The sequence below is a fragment of the Poecile atricapillus genome, chromosome 2 (assembly GCF_030490865.1).
Source record: "Poecile atricapillus isolate bPoeAtr1 chromosome 2, bPoeAtr1.hap1, whole genome shotgun sequence".
In the NCBI taxonomy this organism is placed as follows: domain Eukaryota; kingdom Metazoa; phylum Chordata; class Aves; order Passeriformes; family Paridae; genus Poecile; species Poecile atricapillus.
This window is the reverse complement of record NC_081250.1, coordinates 64,264,184-64,286,026: the sequence shown is the minus strand read 5'-3', so window position 1 is coordinate 64,286,026 and position 21,843 is coordinate 64,264,184. Positions and strand designations below refer to the sequence as shown.

General features: G+C 42.2%; 1 protein-coding gene across 1 annotated transcript in view; it reads left to right on the top strand.

Moving 5' to 3' along the window:
• The first annotated feature begins 218 nt into the window (after positions 1–218).
• The window catches only part of PHACTR1 (phosphatase and actin regulator 1), a 294,138-nt gene continuing 272,513 nt past the window's right edge, over positions 219–21,843 (top strand). Inside the window, exons 1-4 of the mRNA XM_058832069.1 lie at positions 219–267; positions 1,467–1,584; positions 12,728–12,874; positions 14,499–14,645. Of these exons, the coding sequence (XP_058688052.1) occupies positions 1,524–1,584; positions 12,728–12,874; positions 14,499–14,645 (355 nt within the window). The 5' untranslated portion in view covers positions 219–267; positions 1,467–1,523. The remainder of the gene's footprint in view (positions 268–1,466; positions 1,585–12,727; positions 12,875–14,498; positions 14,646–21,843) is intronic.

Genomic DNA, 21,843 nt, shown 5'->3' with positions numbered 1-21,843 from the left:
AATCAGGGGCTAAATTCTTTAGTACGAAGGGTGAGGGGGTGTGGGGGAGATGAACGTAGTGTCACCTCCTGTTGCTAAGTAACAGCATCTCCTGGCCATTTTTATCTGATAAAGGAAGTCCAGTTGACGTTATGCATTATTCATCAGAGTTCCAATCAAACAATCAAAATTGTTTGCTTACACTGGGGACATTTAGTAAGATCAAAGAAACCCTCCTTGAAACTACTGGAGCTTACACCACTGCCAGACAGCCCTTGATACTCTGCAGTAAGTATCATTTCTGGTTTGGGAGTGCTACAGTAAAGTGAATTGCTGTGGAACGTAAAAGTTTTCTCATCAGGACAGACTTCTGAATTTTAAAAGGACTGCATGTTGATTGATGAGAATTGAATCAAAGGAAAAAGGTAAAGCTTTGGAAACCTGGTTTTCTGATTTTTCACTGCAAAATTAAAGGAATTACTTGAAGCAAGAGTCAGACTTCCTGCTCCAAACCTTTTTGTTAGGTTTGCACGGAAAAGGACTAGAGGTATATTTGTCCGTCTGTCTTAAAATACACATTGTTCAGAGTTGTTTGCATGCTTATGATTATATGCTGTGGTGAACTGTGGTGTGGGTGAGAGAACGAGGTTGAGTGTTTTCTGCAAATCTTGGTTCTTCTATGTGAGTTTTTAAGAGTAGAATAAAATGCAGAAGGTAGTAATGAAGCTGGGGAAGGGTCACAATATTTTTCCAGGAACTCTGCTGGAGTATAGGCAAACATAATTCAGTGTACATCTTGGAGAGCTGTAATCTAGGATCTCGGCAGAGCTGAGCTTCAAAAGAATGCCAAAAATATGAACCTTAGCTACAAAACAGTTCTAGGAGTACCCTACCATTTCTTAATGATTGCTCTTACCACATATTTTAAAACTGATGGTGGTATGTTCTGTTCCTACTTCTGGTCAGCAAGAGGAGAGAGGGAAGGCAAGGCTGGCTTCTGGTCCACTTAGGTGGAGTGAAATATCCAGAATATTGTGTCTTCCTTTCTAGCGCAGCATTTTGGCATAAGTGGCAAGAATGCAATCTTTGATGTAGTCTGTTACAGTAGTGCCTACTCGGAGATACTGGCTGGGAATCTGGCTAAAGGAGGTCACTGACTGATTTTCTTTTTAAGAGCAAATGTAACGGGCAGGTGAATCCAAGTATGTGTCTTAAGAAATGGAGACTGTGACTAGAATACAGGTGATTGTACTAGGAAGATACTAGGAATCTTGCTAATATTGCATTTTTCTTTTTTGTCTTTAGACAAGGGTTTGAATCAAACATTCTAAAATAGAAAAGGATGCTTATGAAGTTCTATGAATAGTGATTTGAAAATACTTTGACCCTAATATGCCAGATGAAGTACTTTAGTGACTGCCTACACAGTTCTTTCCACAAAGAAACCCACCAGCTTTTTTCTCTGACATCTCTGTAATCTTCTCTAGGAATCTGACTGATCGTTCATACCGGAGTATTGTACACAAACACAACGCACCTTCAAAATGGACTACTTTTTGGATGTCGAGTCTGCTCACAGACTGTTTTACAGTCAAGGAGCCCAAGGTAAGAAACTCTGGCACTAAAAATTACTAGTTTATCCATACAGTTAAAATGTATGGGGCCAGATAGGGGCCAGTGACCGACATAAGTGTTGAGAGGGCACAGGGTAAGGCCTTCAAAATGTATGGGCTTTCAAAGGGACTACAAGAATAAAAATGGTGGGGTTGATCTGCCCTCTCAGAGGATAAGGAAGGACTGTGAGAGCTGCTGGGTGTGCTGCAGGAGTAAAAAGAGATGCCAGGATCCAGGTTCTGCTGTTGCAGAACCCAAATGGACAAGACAGCAATGGCCTGCAGCTTGCTGAGTTAGCCTGTGGTGTCCTTTCCCTTCCTCCTTTTTCTTCTCAGTGCTGTCAGGATCATAAGGTGATGTTATTCTGGAAAAACTGGTTTGGGAAAGCCCTGAGGCAGTCCCTCCACATGGTGGTTTGCAAACAGCAGCTCTCACTGGTCTGCCTTGTCCCCTGTGAAATGCTGGCCCCCACAGAGCAGCAGCAGGGTGAGAGGGGAAGGGTAAACAAGATCCACTCCTTTAAGGTAGTTGAGACTTGTTCACGACATAGATGATATTTTTGGTAAAGTCAGTTCACGTTTTTCTCACCAGCTCTATATTTGGAGAAAACTTGCAATTTCAGAGAGAAGGGTGTTTTTTTTTCTTTAAACTTTAAACACCATATTAAATTCAAGAAAACTGTAAGAGCTAACCAGCTCTATCAGCCATTTCTGCTTCTACGTACTGCCTGTTTTTTGAAAATGAGATCCATTTTTCTTCCACAATTAATTCCATTGGTTGCTATCAAATGCAAAGCCTAGACAACAGAGTTTGGCCTTCCCTCTGGAGGCCATTCTCCCAGAGTACGATGTAATCCACCCATGCGATGCCACTAGCCCGTGGTAGGAGCAGTACCACCTCTGACCTTTGGCTCAGCTGAGGTGCTGCTGCCTAGCGCATGCTGTGCTGCTTAGCTGCTGCCTCAGTTGCTGTGAAACATTTTTACCAGTTGCAGTCTTTCTTGTCACAACACAGCTTCCTGCATTAACAAGAGAAGCAAATACTAAGCACCACAAAATTGGGGAAAAAAACAGGTGAGGGCAATGATTGGGGTTTTTTTTGTGTCTCTAAGATGCATCAAACACCTGGGCATTGCTACAGAAGTAATATTGAAATATGTTCTTCAATCCTCTTTGAGCAGAGAGGTTGGACTAAATGACCTCCTGTGATCCCTTCCAACCATAACTATTCTGTGATATCTCTATGGAAACAAACCATTTCTATTCCATTGAAACTAAAATTCAGGAATATACATCTTACTGCTTTATGAACTATAGCAAATTATCAACATCATCCAAATGCTCTGTGAACTGCAACATACAGAGGCAACTGTGGAAGAAAGAATTTGTGTTCATGCAATGAAAGTCTATTACAGTCATGTGCACAATGTGACTAGTAAGGGTTGCGCAGGTCACCTTCACCGTAGCTATTTCCAAGCAGGCAAGATTGAAAAAAACATTATCCTACCCATACTTGGAGAAATTATATTGTTAGCACATATAGAAATGTTTGTACTGATCAGTTACTAAATCCAAAACAAGGAAAAAAGTCCATTATGCAGAACTATATTCCTTGATACAAGTGTCATCAGCAGGGGGCTGACCTCTAGATCTGTTATGTGAACTTCTATTCCTTGGCAAAAACAAATAGGAACTAGCACTGAGACTTGGAGATTTTTTGTTCCCTTGCTTGTGAATGTTTTATGAAAGTCACCAATTACATGCTTCCTCTGTGCCCTAGACCCCAACTACTTCCACAACTAGAAACATTGATAGAAAAGCCATGCTGCACTTAGGCTCTGTACCCTTCCACTTTTCACCTTTCTTCTTGCTCCTTTTACTGCATTTCCCACAGCTCCTGCTTTTTGCATCTCTTACCTTTACACGCTTGAGGTGAGGCCTCTTCCCCAAACTCTTGTAACCTCCCCTCTCTTCGTATTTCTGGTCAGTTGCTCTCCAGCAAGCTGAGTGCCAGCAGAGAAATTGCTCTGAGCACAGAAGAGACATTGCTTCTGCTTTACATTTTCAAATGCTGCAACACAGCAGCCCCCTGGCACCAAGAAAGGTGCTTGAGGGGAAGAACAGATGAACAACTGCAGTGGCAGTAGGATGTGAGACAAAATGTGGCCTGTGCAGAGACATTTCAGGAGGCTTTCACTGAGCATCTCTGAGGTGCCACAGACAGTTTCAGCAGGTCAAATAATAAGCCTCTGAAAGAATAATAACCATCAAGCTTTCCTGTAGTAAATGCCTTTTTCACCATCTATAGCCCTAAACTTCTAATATCCCCTTTCTCTCAGCTACTTTAGCCCCAGTACAGAAGAACTATTGAGTATGCATTCATGCTGCCTATACAGCTCTGCTAACTCCTGTTGCCCTTGTATCTTATGCCAAATTTTAAGGGTGTCTTCCAAAAAACAAGCACTTCTATATGAGATAACAGCATGATATCTCCAAACATAGGCAAAACCAACATATTTCTTTCCTTCTCCACCTTCTGAGGAATGGGCTAACTCCATTAGCTTTAACTTTCTGAAACCATCCCCAAGACACACTGAATGTGAGGCACTCATCTGCAATAAATAGCATAGCTCAAGTAGCTTGTATGGAACTGAATAAAAGGTCTGCAAGAAAGCATCGTCAACAGATCTGCCTAATGGGATTGCAAATAATATTTGACATTGATATAGTAACACGATGCTATTAGCAAATCACACTATCAAACGGCATGTGTATATGCATTAAAACTGCAATAAGAACTGAGTGAAAGAAGGCTATAGTATTCTGCCTTTTAATTAGAAACAACATCAGAAAACAATATATGTATTATTAGTACTGTAGTTATATTATTATGTTATATATTAACAGAGCATTAAAAAGTGCTCTGTTTACAGAATGTAGAATGGGAGTTTATGACCCACTCAGCTGTTCTGTGAGATTTGAAAATCTCAACCCTTTAGTACTCCAGATCAAGAAAAAAATCTTTCCAGTGTTTTTACATTAATGACATGACAATGTTACAAATGGCAGCTGTAAAGCACTTATTCTCATTTGTAGCCGTTCCTTGTGGGTGGAAGAGAAGGGAAGGAATAGGACTGCAAAATGTTGGAAAGGAACTCAAAGAGCTATGATGTCATTGACAACTGATGACATCAAATTCGACCTGTCCTGGGGTCTTGTGTAGTTGAATGTGTGATACTCTGACCTCAACAAGCAGACTGAGACAGGGCTTTATCCTCCAGCAACTAATCCACCAGTTCTCTACGCCTTACTGCCTGCACTAATGCCCACACCTTGCTCCTAGTCCTGCAGAAAGAAGCAAACTGCCTTTGCTGTTTTAGTGTAGGAGGAGAGAGGTGTTACTTTATGAGCTGCCACCTCTCCCATCCTCTCCTCTGCAGGAGCAGCCATCACCTCACTTCCATGGGCTGAGCACAGAGCAGAGAAATGCATGCCCATTCAGGCTGTATCTGCTGTTCAAACAGCTGTTCCCTGTTTCCTTCAAGGAAAGTGAAGCAGGAGGAATGGAAAAGTCACAAAGCTGGATCTGGCAGTAGGATTAGCTAGATTTAGAAAACTTGGTAAATGAAGCCAGCTGGCTGTAGTCTTCAAACACAAGCCAGAAATATCCTAAGCTCTGCAGCCCTCCTGACTGTCTCTTCTGTACTGTATGTTGGAATCTAGGAGCTGGTGGGATGTCCTTGCCAAGTGCGTAATGCCTGGTGACGCATCTGCAAATCAGAAACAGGGAAAGAAAGGACTGTGATCCCTTGGATCCAGCCTTTTGCCCTTGGAAAGCCTGATTCTGAAAGCTAAGCACGAAGCTAGGCTTCCATTTTCGAAAAAGCCTTCACCTTCTGAAGAGTCTGGAAGATACTGGTTATTCTTGGCTGCAAATGTATTCTAAATACAAATCAATCATGGCTTTCAGCTTCAAGGGCTGAAAGATATAATGTGGCCTGGAATAGGATTTAGCTCACTTATCCCTCAGGTAACCTCAGTGAAGATTTTTCCACCTAAGAGTTCTAACCAGCTTGGCATGTATCAGAAAAAAAGTAATTTTAAAAGCAAGGTTCACCTAATCTTAGACATCTTCCTTGGGTTAATATATGTCTTGCCTCTATAATGATTATGAAAGCCTAGACAGTGAACTTGAGTGAAAGATGTCTGTGCTAATGGCATTTGTTTGCGTAGAGGAATGGTGTGTGGACAGGCAAGACAGGATCTAATGCAGAAAAGGGAATAATTTCCCCAGAAATGGGTAAAGGTGTAATCCAAAGCTGTAAATGTGCAGATCCCATCTTGGCTGTAGCCATGTCTTGGAGAGACATCATTGATCTTGAAGTTCTATGTGAAAGTTATGCTTTCAGGCATGCAAAGACCTCACATTTGATAGAGCTGAGCAGGCCTGCACTGAGGAGCAGCGGAAGTGAGTTTTCCTCCCTAATTTGCCCTAAACTAGGACAAGCTCCATGAGGGAAAGTAAACCTAGAGTCACCAAAACAGGCAGAGGCAGCAGCCTCACCTATGAGGTAAAGCATGGCAGCACACAAGCCAAGCAGGTCTGGTGACAGTCACCAGGTTTAGTCAGGAGTCCAGATGACCAGACAAGTGCATGGATGATGAGGCAGGCAAGAGACTAAGCAGGACATGAAGTCAGCAGTCTGGATGTGGATCAGTGAGGAATGTAGCCAGCCACAGGCACAGCTGCAGCCTTGCTCAGCAAATGGGCAGTGGCCATAGCGTAATTCCAAAATCAGGGAGAAAGCAGCTACTGAGGCTTCTTGCTTCCTTCTCAAGAAGCTCCAAAGCTGGTCAGGGCCTCTTAAACCTCTTTCTCCAACAGCTGTACCGTGTCAAAGAGCCTGTCTTGAGCACAGCCAACTACACTCTGTGCAAGGAGTCATGCAGAGCTGTTGGTACCTGGCTTTTGCCTAGGCTTCATCAGGATTAAGAGCTGAGGAACCCCTTCCAACCTCCCTTTGTATACAAGAGGGTCGAGCCCCTGGATGAACTCTGAGAAGAATAATTCCTGCCCAGTACGTTGCAAATGAAATCTTTAGGTACCACCATAAAAGGGGATTTGCCCATCATAGACAGCACTTTGCACTTTTCTGCAGCCATGATCTGAGGGAAGGCCCAAGACTCAGCCTCTCTTAGTGCCTCTAGCACCACACCACAGTCTGACAGCATGGGCTGCACAGTGTGATGTCAGGATGCCACTCTGGGCTGCAGGCATCCAGCTTTGCACCACAGTGGGACTCTCAGGTCCCTGCTGGGAGTTTGGGTTCAGCTCTCACATGATTTCTGACTCAATCAAATAGTTTCTAATTCCCTGGAGAGATGTGCATTCACTTTTCCAGTCTTATATCCTTTGGCATCTGGAGGGCACACCAACTTAAAATTAACTGTGTTGATTATTTTGAAGATTCTGCTACATTCCTTGAAGTTGCTTGCTAGGCCATTTGGTAAGAAACACTGCACCTATTTAAATAATTGAACAAAACCCTCTTGAAGGTTTATCTTAAAGTATCCATTGTACCTATAAATAAGTTACAGATACACTTACATTAGGTATGCTTTTATTGGTTGCAACATTCCTGTAATTTACTTGATTAATTTACATTAATCAGGGGCATAAGTGAATAAAAAATGGAAAGAAAAAAAAAAAAAAAAAGAAATAAAAATATAGTAAATATGGCCGGGGATAACAAGTTTGTATGGACACACAGGCCATGACTGATCAAAAGATTTCAGGGAATCATTCTTCTTGATACAGTTTAATTAAGTACTCTCAGGTATAGTTTTAATTCCACATTTTTCTGTTACTCTATGTTTCCACAATATTTATTTCACTGTGCTTCATTTTTGCTCATTTACTTTAATTCAGTCAGTGCTGATTCAGTCTAGATGTTTGATTTAATCACTGCTGACTCTTCATTGCTACTGTCCTTCTGCTTTTGCATATTAAATTGGGTCCAGTATTTTATAGAAACATATTGCTGCAGAACCCCCAGATCCTAACCCAGAATTCTTCCACTCTAGATGTCCCTCTATCCACCAAAATTTTATGATTAATCCATCCAATATGTTAACGTATTTTCTAAGTTATGATAGCTTCCAGGTCTTTTTTATTCATGTGATATAACTAGTTCTTAGACTGACATCAATAGAAGAAGAATTAGTGACATCAAATGTGCACTCTTAATAAAATATCCCTACCTTCAAATACCATCAAGAAACTGATCAACATTAACCTTTTCATCATCCTTTTCAAACTTTTTGAACCCTTTCCCCACCTCCTATTCTGGCATATCCCCATTATTGAGAATTTCAGAACAGCCTGTGCCTTTGGACACAGAGAAACAAGCAAGTTTCACCTAAAATGTACAAAAAATGCTAGTTAGGCGTATTGTGCATATTTTTACCAAATACCACAAACCCGCAGGACAAAGTGTGCGTAAACATGGATATCTTTTCGCATGGGTACTGCTGTTTGTGACCCTTGGGCCTGTAGTTGAATACAATGTGTCTATGTACTTTGTTTCAGATTACTGATGTCCATCAAGACAGATTTCAACAGCTTTGCTTTAGAGACACAGAGCAATCCATATGCAAGTGCTTCTGTGTTTTTATGTGGGAGACACAAGCCTATAAATCTTTCTTCATAAATGACAAATTATGTCCTCTCCACATGTTCCACCCTCTGCCTCTCCTGCCACTCATACTCCATTTCCCAAATGTAATCCTTCAAATGTTGTCCTTCCATCTTCTTTTAAATACAACTGATAAAGTGAAGAGGAATTAAACCAGACCAAAAGACCTTTTTTCCTGGTAAACATTCAGTTGAACCCACTGCCTGGTTTGTCTTTAAGGAAGAATATTCACATCCTAATAAGGTTTCTTTAGCGCAAGAGGAGTATCATATGCTAGATGAATCAAAATGTACCCGAACTCATATTTTTAAAACTTCCATTTAGCTAAAAATACATTTCTGCATGCATTATCTACATGCAGATATGTTACATCATGGTGAGCCCTCTCCACAGAAGCACGAAGGAGAACTGAGTAAGATCTTTCTCTAGCAAAGTAAGATGTTTGTCTAGTGAAAAAAAGCAGCAAGGAAGAAGAATCCTATTCAATCAGCAAGACTGGGACTGCAATTAAAATACTTTCATAGGTATTTTATAAAGTTGTTCAAAATTTGCCCTGAGAAACAATATTTTCCTCAGAAAAGCCTTTAAGATTTCTGATGTAAAGCAGCATCCCCCTTGTGGCTATTTCAGTGTTATTTGAAGCTGCTTGTGACTCTGTTCATCAGAAACACACCCTTTCTACATCTAGACATCTACAAGAAATGTTTTAGCACTTCACTTGTACTAAGATAAAAATCATATTTCAAAGATTTGCCACTTTGAGGTCAAAATCTACTCTGCAAATTAGGGTTTCTAGGTGAAGACCCTATTGAGTCAGAAATGACCAGGGTACTTGTGTCAACAATGAGCTATTTTAATAAAGGCTGACTGGTAAAAGTGGATGGAAAAATCTAAATGAATATTCCATGTTTTCTCCAATTAATTTTTAGGAAGATGCCATTTCACCTCTGAAATTTTTCCAATTAAATTTTTTTCTAAATAACACATGTTTTAAAAAAATCAATACTATAACTCTTCAAAACATAAAGGTAGTTCTTGGCAAACAAAAATTACTACTAACATTTTTATTAAAATATGTGCAAAAGTATTTTAATGGAAAAAATGGAAAGCATAAAAAATTCTTTGCAAACCACCCTTCATGTTTTCAGTAATTTTAAACAGTATTCAAAAATTGGGACCAGCTGTAGATCTAACTAAATATATTGAAATTATATGTTAAAAATGCCTCTGAACTTGTAATATAAAAATTTACATATTTTATTTTCCCTTCTCTCAAAGACATGCTTGTGTTGCACTTCAGTAACATACAATATTTTGAGACAAATAAATGTGAGATTATATATAATCAGTTCTAACATGTCACATGATGTACGTTACAGCATTTATAGTTCTAAGGTATTCTTCCCTTCCTAAGAAATTTTTCCCTTCCTAACAAATACCAGACAAGACATTGCCACAATATGCCAATTGGAGTGTATGAGGAACGATGAAAATAGAATGAAAGAATTTAACAAAATGACTGAGGTCCCTTCCGCATGCTGTTACAGTGGCTCCTTAAATTGAGCTTTTCAACACTGGTCTCAAATCCATTTGCAGAGTAAGTGGGTCCCTTAATGTGTATTGTAGTGTCATTCCATTGCTCCAAGACCTTCAAGAGGATACTTCCTAATTTTCCTGAAAAACTATCTCCTTAAAGTGTGTCCCAGAGACTGAGCTGGTTTGCGGAGAGCAGCTGAAGCTAGAGATAATGGTGGGTTATCTGTGATGGGCCCAGGAATCACACTGGGCATATACTGACAGCTTTACTAAAAAATGTATGGCGTCATTCTTGGAAAAAAAAAAAGATTGCTGTGGATGAGGAAAAGAGTGTGTACAGTTACATTCATGGCAGGTATAAACATTCAGCGTCACTCTGTAGATACCAGAATGTGATCAGCTATACTTTCCAGTTCTGGGGCCATGTAAGAATTTATCTTAGGTTTTTATTACAAAATGTTTTAATACTTATTAGCCTACTCTGAAATGTTTTCAATGTTTACTTAAAATTTCCAGTCATTCTTGAAAACTTCTTTTGGTAATATACACAAAGGGTAGATAATGATGGCTGTCAAAGTAATACATAATGATTACTCCAAGAAACATTTTCTAGCATCCACCTACCTGCAGTCAAAATGAATACAAGCCAGATCCCAATATTTTGACCCAAAAGGTAAAAATGATTTATAAACAATTATATTAAAAAGCCTACTCTTATTCCCTGTTTACTATAAATGTATATGTAGTTTGGTGTTGGGATTTTCTTTCAGATATACTTCTGCGCTGTGATCCAGCTAGCCCTGAAATGCATGGGTGCCCTTTCACTGACTTTAACTACAGCTAAATAATGCCGGTTTTAAAAGACACATCTTTTACATGGTTGTTTTATGAGATGATTTTTACAACGCTGACTTCCTACATAGATAAATCTTCCTTAAGTGTAAATTTCGAAGATGCAATGCATAAAGTTTTCCATAGCAGAAATTTTCCATTCTCTTTTATCTTCATTATTGTACTTCCCTATTACAAGGGAGGAAGGGTTTACAGCCTAGTTGCAGTGTTTACTTTAGCTTAATCTAAATAGTTGACCCCATTAAATCAATTTCAACTCCTGCCCTTTGCTTTTACTTCAAATTCAAATGCTAGGCTAGAAATGAGCAAAAACTTGAAAGAAATCTATTTAAAACACAAAATAAGTAAATTAGACCAGAAATAACCTCTACCTCCAGCAGCACAGATTTACTTGTTTAGTTAACTACAGAATACTGCAAATTGAAAAATAGAGCATGACAGCTTTTTTAACTTATACTAATTATATGCTATCATACCTAACACCTTAGTCAGATTTTAGGCATCTGAAAGCTACTGATTGACAGGTCTCATTTGAAACTCTAAAGAACTTTTAAAAGAAAGAATCACAGTTAGTAAGTTGCAGAATAAGCTCTTAGTCACTATCAGTCATGCTCTCCAGTCCCAATGGGAAAATATAGTTCATTGTTAGTTATTTGAAGTGTGATGCTTTACAAAAGCCCTGAGATAAAGACTCTTATGCTAGATAATGTCCCAACGGCAAGAAGCATTTAGAGTTCAGCCTCCTAGGCTCTTACAGGGTTCCACATGGTAGTTAATGTTAATAGGCCCACATTACAGGTAAGGACAGGCTTTCAAGCAGAAACTCTCTTTCAAATTATATACGAGGTGGAGGAGAAAGTACTTGTGCATAGTCCTCATGCTTTCATGATCAGCCAGATCCCAACTAGCATTTGTGATAATCTTTTATCTACTCAGAGAGAGAGTTTAGGTGGATATATTTATAGAGGCTCTTCTCTTTGTGATTTGTAATTTATAGGCTTAATGCCCAAAGCATTCAACAGCCACTCATAATTCCATTTCACATACAAAACACCTACATTTAAGGGACATTATCAAGGCTGTAAGGTCCAGAGCTAAATACCTAGGCAATGCCCAAATGAACCTTGCCTCTTCAACATTAATTCAGTCTCCTTATACATATGGATTATAGTAGGGCTTCTAATTGCATGATGACAGAATTTTTTTACTATCCTACCATTTGCTTCATCAGTGCATGGAGTGGGCAGTGCCCACTTAATGAGCCAGTATTAAATATTTTGCTTTCTCCTCCTTGAATGCATGGCCCCAAGCCATTTAAATCCTGTTTAGAAGATAGAAATCTTAATTTTCTTGTGGATTTATCATTGGTGCTTCACTAAAGTATATGAATGCTTTACAATATTAATGAATTTATATGTTCACAAAATTCCTACAGAATGAAAATTATGTTTCTCCCTGTTCCACAACAATTAAGACATAAAGTGATCAAGAGCAAAAAGTAGCTGTTAATTTTAAATGTCCACGGCAAGACAACAAGAAACTGAATTTTGGAATAGTTGCATCTTGTCAAGAATAACGATCACATTATGTGTTCCAAGTACAGCTTCCACTGATATCTGCAAATTAATTGACCACTTCAATATTTCCACTCTTCAGATATCACAACCTCAAAAACAGCATTCAGGAAAAGAGAGACTGCAGCTATTAAGAAGTTGAGAAAAGAATTGTTTTAGTGGCAAAACTAGGAACTTAGAACGTGCAACCTGTGGCAACAACAGAGCTATAACCTGTGTCTTGCACACAAGACAGCAATCTTTTCTTGGTATCATTCAGTGCAGCTCTTAAATTCTGCAGCATGTAGAATATAAGGCAAGGGCCTTGTAACAAACAGCCTGTTCTACTATCTGTTATAGATCATCTCTTCCATTGAGTGATTTTCCTTCTCTTGTCTTTTCTAGTCTTCGTATTATTACTCTTTTTCTACCTCTTTCTCCCCCTTTCTTTTTCTCTGTTCTTCACCTATTTTCATCTTCATTTATTTCTTCTTACCAGCTCGCCGGGCAACTCTTCTCACTGTGCCCACTCTGGTGACAGCAACTTCTGAGGATGACATAGACCGGAGACCCATCAGAAGACTCCGGTCTAAGAGTGACACCCCTTACTTGGAAGAAGCTCGGATTTGCTTCAACCTTGATAATGGTAAGACCACACCTTCCCTAAACAGCATATGATGTTAATTAAAGACTTCTTTTCGAGATGCAGATGGACCAGATGGTACCTCCCCGTTCACAAGTGATGTGGTGGTTTACCAGACATCCAAAGATGCCAAGGCTGTCTAACTACAAGCACCTGCATATGTATGAACAGGGATCGTTTTCAAAATTCCCCTGCAAGTGCTAACTAAAACTTTTTCCCTGTTTTAGCCAGGGTGAGCTAGTGAGATCACACCAAAATAGAATTGATTTGCAAACAAAATATGTCTCATCAATTCCAGGCATCCAGAAACATGAAAGTTCTTGAGAAGGTTTATGAAGGGATTACAGATTACAGAAAACTTGAGCTAAAACCAATGTTACAGCCATTGAAGAACAGGAGCACAACCCAAAACCTCAATAGGACTAATTGGCAAACAGAAAACTGTTTTTTGGTAACAAATTGGTAACAGAAAACTCTTGATGCTGCAGGAATGAGTAAGAGAGCCATCCTTCAAAATTCAGACCAACTACTGTTATTATCACTGCCTTCAGAGTTAGTGAGCCCCAACATTCCTTCCCTGGTCTTTTATTCTCATTGAAGTTGATCAAAACAAAAGATTTTGGAAGTCCTGACAATTTAGGGCCTTTAAACAGAATGGTTTTGGGTTTTTTTAAAACAAAAAGCCCTGAATTAAATGGCATGAGCTAGTACACTGTTTTTAACTGTCTAACTTTTACTTTACGTAGTACCTTTGTGCTACCCACTTTTTTTAAATAGCATTTTTAATTATTTATATTACACTAACCAACCAAAATTGGAGCCCTAACACGGCAGGCAGCCTATAAACCACAGGGTAAGAACGTCTACATTAAGAGCTGATTACTAAACAGAGAAACAGAGATGCCACAAATCACCGAGCCCAGTTTGCAGCCGGAGAACGGAGCCTCTGGTTTTTGCAGATGGTCACATTTTTCTCAAAGTCCTGCCGAAGCGACTGAGGAAGGCTAGCCCCGGGCTTTGAGTGACGGTCAGTTTCAAACGTTGAGTGCAGGCTCCTCAGTCCCCCTGGCATTTCAAACTGCCAAGGTGTGGCACACCATCCCGCTTTACGTAATGGGTTTGCCCAAGGAAAGAGGGCAAGGGATGCACCATTAGACATCCCACCAAGTCCTGAGGCAGCTCTACTGTGAGTTCTGGACGCCCTGGGCTAGAAGGGAGCAGTTCGGGCTTGCTGCGGGGTGGCACCTCTGCCGGCCAGGCCCATCGGCGGCGTTTGGCACCTCAGCCGGGACCTCCCCCGGGGGCGGGAAAGGCGCTCGGCCGGACCCTGCCCGGGGCGGGGGCCGGCAGCGCCGGGGCCGGGGACACCGCTCCGAGCCCCGCAGCGGAGGCGGGCGGGACCCGGCAGGGGCAGCGGGCAGGGCCGCCGCGGCCGCTCCCGTCCGCAGATCCTTGACGGGTTTTCCCTGTCTCTCCCCCTCCCTCCCTGCGCTCCTTTCTCCCTTTCCCTCTCTCCTTCCCCGTCCTCCCCTCCCCCTCCCGCGCCTCTCTCCCTCCTCCCTTCCCCTCTCTCCCCCTCCGCCCCCTCCTCGCCCGGCCGCCCCGCACCGCCGCTCGCCCTCGCCAGCTCGCCGGGCCACGCTGCTCACCGTGCCCACATTAATGGCGGCATCTTCCGAGGAGGACATCGACCGCAGACCCATCCGCCGCGTCCGCTCCAAGAGCGACACCCCCTACCTCGCCGAGGCCCGCATCTCCTTCAACCTCGACACAGGTGAGAGGCGGCCCGGCCCGGCGCGACCGGCGGCGGGGGAGGCAGGGAGGGAAGGGGCCGCCCCCGCCCTCCGCCCCGCCAGCGCCCGCGGGCTCCCCCGGCGCCGCCGCCCGGCCCTGCCCAGGGGCCCGCGCCTTCGCACCTCGCCGGCCTCCCCCGGCCCTGGCCCGCGGACCGGCTCCCCCTGCCCCCTGCCTCTCACCTGGGTGAGCCGGCCGCCGGCTGCCCTTCTCTGTTCAGCCCCTCGAAGCTTCCCCTCTCCCAGAGCGCCGCCCTCTCGCCCTGCACGGCGTCGTGGCGCATCCCCACAAGGCTTCTGCACTGTCCCTCCTCGCCAGGTGCTGGCGTTCCTCCTGGAGACGCTGCCCTTGGTGTATTGCAAGGCTCGCTTTTTGCCTTCTTCCTCTGATGGGTTTGTGCCTCAGAAGTGCAAGAAAACTTGCACCTGTGTTGTCCACTTAGTTTCATGAGGTCCCCAGTTGTCTCAGTGCTGCCTTTTGGGACTCTCGATGGGTGTACAGCCTGATGGTTTCTGCCAACACACCTCCAGCTCCCTGTATTCACCTCCTGCCTGTTATTGGGATGAACCTCCTTCAGTTCTCTACCTCACCTTTCCTTCCCCTTTCTCCACTACTGTGCCTTCCTCTTTGCCTCCTCTTCCTCACGACCCTCGAGATTTAAGCTGTCCCCTTCAGCTCATCCTGCACATGACAAAACTATCCTGTTTCTTTCCTGCTAGGCCTGTGGTTTTCCCTCCTTTCTTGACCTTTCCTTATGAGCTCTGTCAACAGCAAACTAACTACACCAGAGGTGACTTGCTCTCAAAAACAAAAGAAAAGAAAGTTCTTTCTGCTGATTCTCTGCACCAAACCAGACTTCCTCTCTTTGGGAAGGGGGACAGCGTGAGAGAGGATGTGTAGCCAGCAGTACTGCATCCTCCTTCATGTCTCAGCAGTGCCACACAAAATGACCCAACTGTGTAACATTCTTTGATGCTGAGCCTGTCGGTTCACTGCCAGCTGTAAAGGGAAAAGAGCTGCCTTGGAGTTACTGTTTGCCCTGCTGCAGTCTCTCCCATCCCTCCTCCCCCTTTTCAGCTGGCAGAAAGTTGAAGATGACAGAGATGCATTTTCTTCTCCATTTGGGGATGGAACAGATTCCCCTCCCCCTCCTGTTATCCCTGCTGCAATTACACCCTTGGTAATGGCTGATGCACAGTTTGGTTTTACCACTGACAGAACGGTTGGCTACATTGTATGGTGTGTCATTATTTCTCTCTTATCATGACTTTAAAAAAATTACCAGACCATGGGTAAGTTGGATGGCATTCCAGGGCACAGGCTGGAAGACCGTGCAAGTGCCAGGTTTCAGCTCTATAAAGAACTGGAAGTGAAAACAGAAAGAGCATCACTGTGTGCAAAGTGTAAATAAAAAAAGGCTGTGTATGGTTATTTGACTGCTGAAATAACACTGTGCTGACTTTTGTTCTCTCAGGTAATGTTATGACATGTAGTTATAAATAGATAAACCAGTTAAGAGCAAGGCACCTTCAGGTCACCTGGTGCCTCACATCTCTATGCTGAGCTAGACATGATGTTTTTGCCACAAGGCCCAGAGGATGTGCAAGTCTCAAGGTACCTCATTCCTGCAATCCACCAAAGAATTTGGTAATTACACTTAGCTTCTTTCTGTTCCTCCCCTCCCCCTGGCTCTCTATAGTTTGAGTCTTTACTTGCAAACCTGGGAATGGAATTCCTTAAAAAAGAAATAATTAAAAGAAACAGTACTGGTGTATCAAGAAATATAAATGAAAAATGTTGTAAGTAGTGCAAGTGTGTGTTTTCATTAATCCATCTGGCAGTGAGTAGTAAAAAAAATAAAATTGCTTAGCAACCAGTATTGAGTGAGTGAGCCAAAAAGCAAGTGAAACGTGCCGCTGATACCCACTTCATTTCTGAGCTGCTGGGTTTACCCTTCTGTTTGCTCAGAAAGCACAAACCAAGCTGCCTGGGTTTGAGAACTCTCTAGTCTGAGGAAAAAGCCACTAGAAAATGTGTTTGGCCACTTTTGCTCATACTTGATAATGCCACACAGCTCAGGCTTTCCTTTTGAAACTGTTTATGAGGTGCAGTGTTCTTGCCTTTATTTTTTTGGCTCTGTGTGTGGGGAAGGGGGCCGAAAACATCCTGTTCCTAAGCGGACCAGGTTTCCATTTGCGGTCTCGTTGCTGGTATCACTGCCGCTGTGCCACAGAGGGTACCGGGTCGCCCTTGGTGTCCCAGTGCCCTGCAGGCGGAGGGGCCCGACCTCCTGCCCGGGAGCCCGGGGCGCTGTCCGCCGCCCCCGGTGCTGAAGCCGCTCCGCCGGGGGTGGAGGACGCGTGTCCCGCCTTGCCTTGTTCTCCTTGTCTATCCGTGGGCTGGCAGCGCACGTGTGTGCACAGGGATGTGTGTATCTCTTTGCCTGTGAAGGGAGAAGGTGGTAGGAAGGAAGTAAAGCTGTTTCTTCAACCCACGAATGCAGTCGAAGCTAAAGTGGTGCTCGGGGCGCAGGAAAGAGTCTCTTCCTTGTGTGCTTATTGCTTGCTTTCCGTTTAGTGCATGCAGTATCTGCACTTGCTGTTCAACCACTGCTTACAGAGCTATTTTTTCTACAGCTGTTATGAGTCAAGTTGCATTCCCCAGTCATTGTCTTCTGTCAGGACATGGTCAAAGTTTGGCTGCAGCATGCAGCTGCTGCTTTGCTGTATTGGAACTTCAAATCCACTTTTATTAATGAGCCATAACCAGATACAGTGAATACTGCTCTTCTCCACCCTTAATTGCAACCACTAGTTAAGAACTATCAGGTTTTCATCTCCTTCAGCTCTAAGTTATAATTATACCATTACTGCTGTTATCTGTATTGTTGAACAACTGAGATTACATACACAGAGTCAATTATACAGCTTGGTTATAGCGTGTATTTGGTCTGTGTCTTTAAAACACACAATTTGCAAGTGATTAACAGTGCAGCTTCTACCTCCCCTTGTCTTTTGATCATATGAACAGCTCTGCTTTGTTTGATTTTCCCAAACATACCAGTTTATAATGTTTGTTTCTAAATATTGATCAATTAACTCACAATTATTACCTAGCATGAGTTGACAAATGTGGTTCGATTAGTTGTGCCTGGTATGGCTTTTTGTCTGGTGTTCCCAAACTGATTAAAGTACCATGTTGTTTTCCAAACCCAGGGCTATTCTCTCTATTATTATACATATGCAAATCCTATTAATCTGAGTTATGTGCTCATATCAAGAGGATAATACTTCCCAAAGGATTAAAATTACCTCTTCTACCAAAATTAATGTAGCTACGTAACATTGTAAAACTATAGGCAGCTATAAATTCTTTTTCCATATTTGATACTAAATCAGTTCCATACAGAAATTATTTTTTTATTTTCTCAACAACTTCCTCCAGTACAGCACTGCAGGGGAATGTGGAATGTGCTCTCACTTCTGGGTGGTGGTCTTTTGTTGTCTTTATTATAATTAAAAATATGACATTGCTCCATCTCTTAACATCCATCTTTGGCTTTTCATACACATCTTCTTAAAAGCAGATTTCAAATTGTCATTCTAACTTTCTGATTCAGGCATCTAAAAGCTAATCCTACATTACTTCTGAAAACTTGTCCATCTGTGACAGTTGCCCAATAGCATAATTACTTTCCTGGTCCTGTTCCAGCTGATAAGTTCAAGTGGTTTTTATCAGTTTTGACCTATTACAGGTTTTGACTGATTTCTATTCTTTCTGTTGCAAAATACTGTATTTTTTAAATGGCAATGCATGGTAGGTAGCTTTCAAGCTTGATAAATTGGCAGAGGTGATGACTTATAAGGAAATAGACTGCTTAAAAGTCACTAAATGATCCAAGATGTATGAGCTTTTCTCTTGCCTACCCCTTCATTTGGCTGCTTGGAAAATCCCTGTCAGAATGTTATTGATGTTTGTTAGGGAAGGGAGGGACTACTGCACTGAGCTGATCTGGTCAAGTTCTTTCAGCCTTTCAAGTGTTAGTCATTATTGAAGCTATTTCCATATGCTGACAGATACTCTTACTCCTCCCTAGCTGTAAAAGAGTAAGCTTCACACTGCAATCCTCTGCAAAGCTGATTCTAGCAGACTGACGTCTTGTTAAGTGGTGCAGGAAGCTGTCTTTATCTCAGCTCCGCAGTCATTCGGGGAAGTCACCAAATGTTGGCCTTTCTTTGAGCAAGGCTGATTGTCTACTTATTTAACCTGGGAATGGAGACTCAGGGAGAAAAACAAGCCAATACCTTGGAGAAGATGCTAGGCCAACATGACTGCAGTAGCTGTACCAGGGGTTAGCAAAGAGGGGATGTTGCTTCAGAAAGAATTAGCTTCCATGCTGTGAAATGGGGAGAGGGGAGATTTTGAATGTGAATATATTCCTCCTACCCTGACTTCAAAGTGCATACCAGCAGTGCAACCAAACAGAAGCCAGAGGAGTGGCAGGAGAAGTGCATGAGCCGGGCTCTGAAATGACAGGAGAGACCAGGGAAAGAGGTGGTGACAGATAGAACTCGATAGAGGTGGTGCAGCCTGTGCAAGCTGCGGAGCCCAGCTGGCTCACTCAGCCCTGGAGCATAGCACAGATTTTTAGTGTGCTGAAGTCACTCAGTAATCTCACTGAAATAGCTGGATCCTCAAGTGATTTAAGTCATTTGTTGACTTCAGCCAGGGATCTGAGCCAAACTGTAGAAGTACACATCTCTGCTCCCCTTCAGTGATGAAAGATCTGTTTTATCTCTTTGTGGTGTGGAGCCACATGTTGTCTTAGAATGTGTTCTGGGAAGGCAAAGCTGAGAGGGAAAGGGCTGAGCATTTGTGCATGATTTTGCCATGTGTACAGAAGAAAGGTCCTTGTGTCTAGAAAGGCAAGTGAACTTGGTACCATTTACTGTTCTTAAGCAGTGACAAATAAATCACTCTGGAGAGAGGAAAAAAAATCTACATCAGCCTGTGTTAGTGCTGCTGCAAGCAGAATTAATTCACAGGGTGTAAAGAGGGAGGAGGATCCTGGCAGAAACTGCTGAATGGCTGAGACAAATGTTCGCAAGCTGGGAAATGTTCATGGTCGGCTGTTTCTGTCATGCAGAGCTGGTGGGGGAAAGCCAGGACACAAAGGGTGACTGTTAGTTTTAGATGTGGGAATTTACCCAGTCTGAACCAGGCACAAAGTTGAAATCAAAAGTGTCTTACATTTTCAGTGTCCTGGCACCTTCCATGCTCTGTTTGGGCCCTAGGGTTTCTTACAGCCTTCATCGTAGGCTGCCTCACTGTTACTGTTTGTACCACTGTATTCACTGCATTATATAGCTCTAGAGCTATGCAGAATACTTTTCAGGGATCAAAAATTATGTATGATTTTGCTTTCTAATGGAAAGATAATGTTATTTGTGTATTAGGCTCATACATGTTGACTTGTCTAGAAGGATATGATACATTTTGCTGCAGTGAACAAGGAGGAGCTTGTGAACTTTATTTTGTTACTTTGTAAAATAAGAAAGAATATTTATATAGCTTACTGAGGTGAGTAAATTGTAAATAGGTGAAAATAAAGTGAAATTACTTGGCTGGATTTTCTGCAGGAAATCTCCATCCCATTCCTTTTTAATTTTCTCTAAATCCCATCATTTTTTTTAAGTCTGTTTTGAAATTTCTGAGTTTGCCGCTGGTCATCCTCACAAATGATTTAACACAGTTAATCATCTCTGCAGTCATTTGAATTGCTATCACATCTAGAGTTGTGTTATTTCTTCCCTGTTTATCTAGTGTATGTTTGAATATATCCGTAATAAAATACTCTGCATGGTTTCATGATATATTAATAAATGTTCCCTAAAACTATATATGAATTTCAATGACTTTGGCTTTATGGACCTCACAGATTAGAAATAATATGGAAAGGTTAACCTGAAGGATGTAATAGTGTTTTTAAAAATATTTAAAAGTTGTGGGGGCTTTAGGATTTCAGGTAGAAAAGATTGGTCTCAGGAGAATAGGGGAGAGAGAAATAGGCAGTAGTAGGCTTTCTAATATGTGTGGGAGGTTTTATTTCTTTTTGGAAAAAGATTAGTAAAAATGCATGCTTGGAAAATTTCCACTTCTTGCTCTGCTCTAATCACTCCCTCAGATTATTGTCATGGAGATCCTGTCATACTTAGGAACCCAAATCACAGATTTTGGCAAAGCATTTCTTAATACCTTTATAAAGGGGCCTGAAGAACTGGCCTCCTTTGCCATAGTGTTGCCTTACAAAACCTTGTGCCTGCACTTCAGCTGACTGATGACTGATAATCTTAATGTTACTTAATTTGGAGTATAGCTGGAGATCAGATGTATGCCTGTCATTCATCTCCTGGCTGTTTTCCAGCCCTGGGAGCATGAGTACACATACCAGGAAAAATGAGCATCCAAGCTGAAAGCTGCCCTTCATGTGGCAAGGATAGGCCATTTGAGATAACCTGCCCTTCCCAGGGCTAAGTGCAGTGGCTGAAAGCACCTCTATATCAACAGGCAGTTTAGAGGGGAGGAGGTCTTAGCAGCAGCTGTGGTTTTAATTCTTGTACTTGACTTTGGAGACTTAAGACCTTCACTGAGTGCCAGATAGAAATAAGTTTACATGTTCTCCAAGTCCTGTTAAATGGGAGAGATGCCCCTGCTTTACCAGCTGTCATCTAACAGGAATTTTTGATGCAGACTTGAGTGAAAAAATACAACTGAGGACAGTTTGAAGGGAAGGGCGAAGTTAGTCAAAATGGTGGAACTGGCAAGAGTAAAATTATATAAGATCCATTTCTCTGAATGCTGGAGATGTTCTCGTGATGTGATGTTCTTGTGGCACTGCACATATGCATCACCTTTCTGTGTTGGGGGTAGCTGATATGCATGCAGTCAGTGGCATTGCCATTGCTGTGAAAGTTATGACAGGAGATAGCAGGAAGGAAGGTATGTGCTTGCTTTGGGTTCAGAATATGCAGAGCTGATGCCTCTTAAAACTCTCTGCAGCACGTGTGACATTAAGGTTGCTGTAGTGCTTTGTTATTAACCTGGTCCTTCAAGAAAATTGATGTTGCAGAATTTGCCTGCATAAGAAGTTATCTCTATCTTTGTGTTTTGCCTGATGG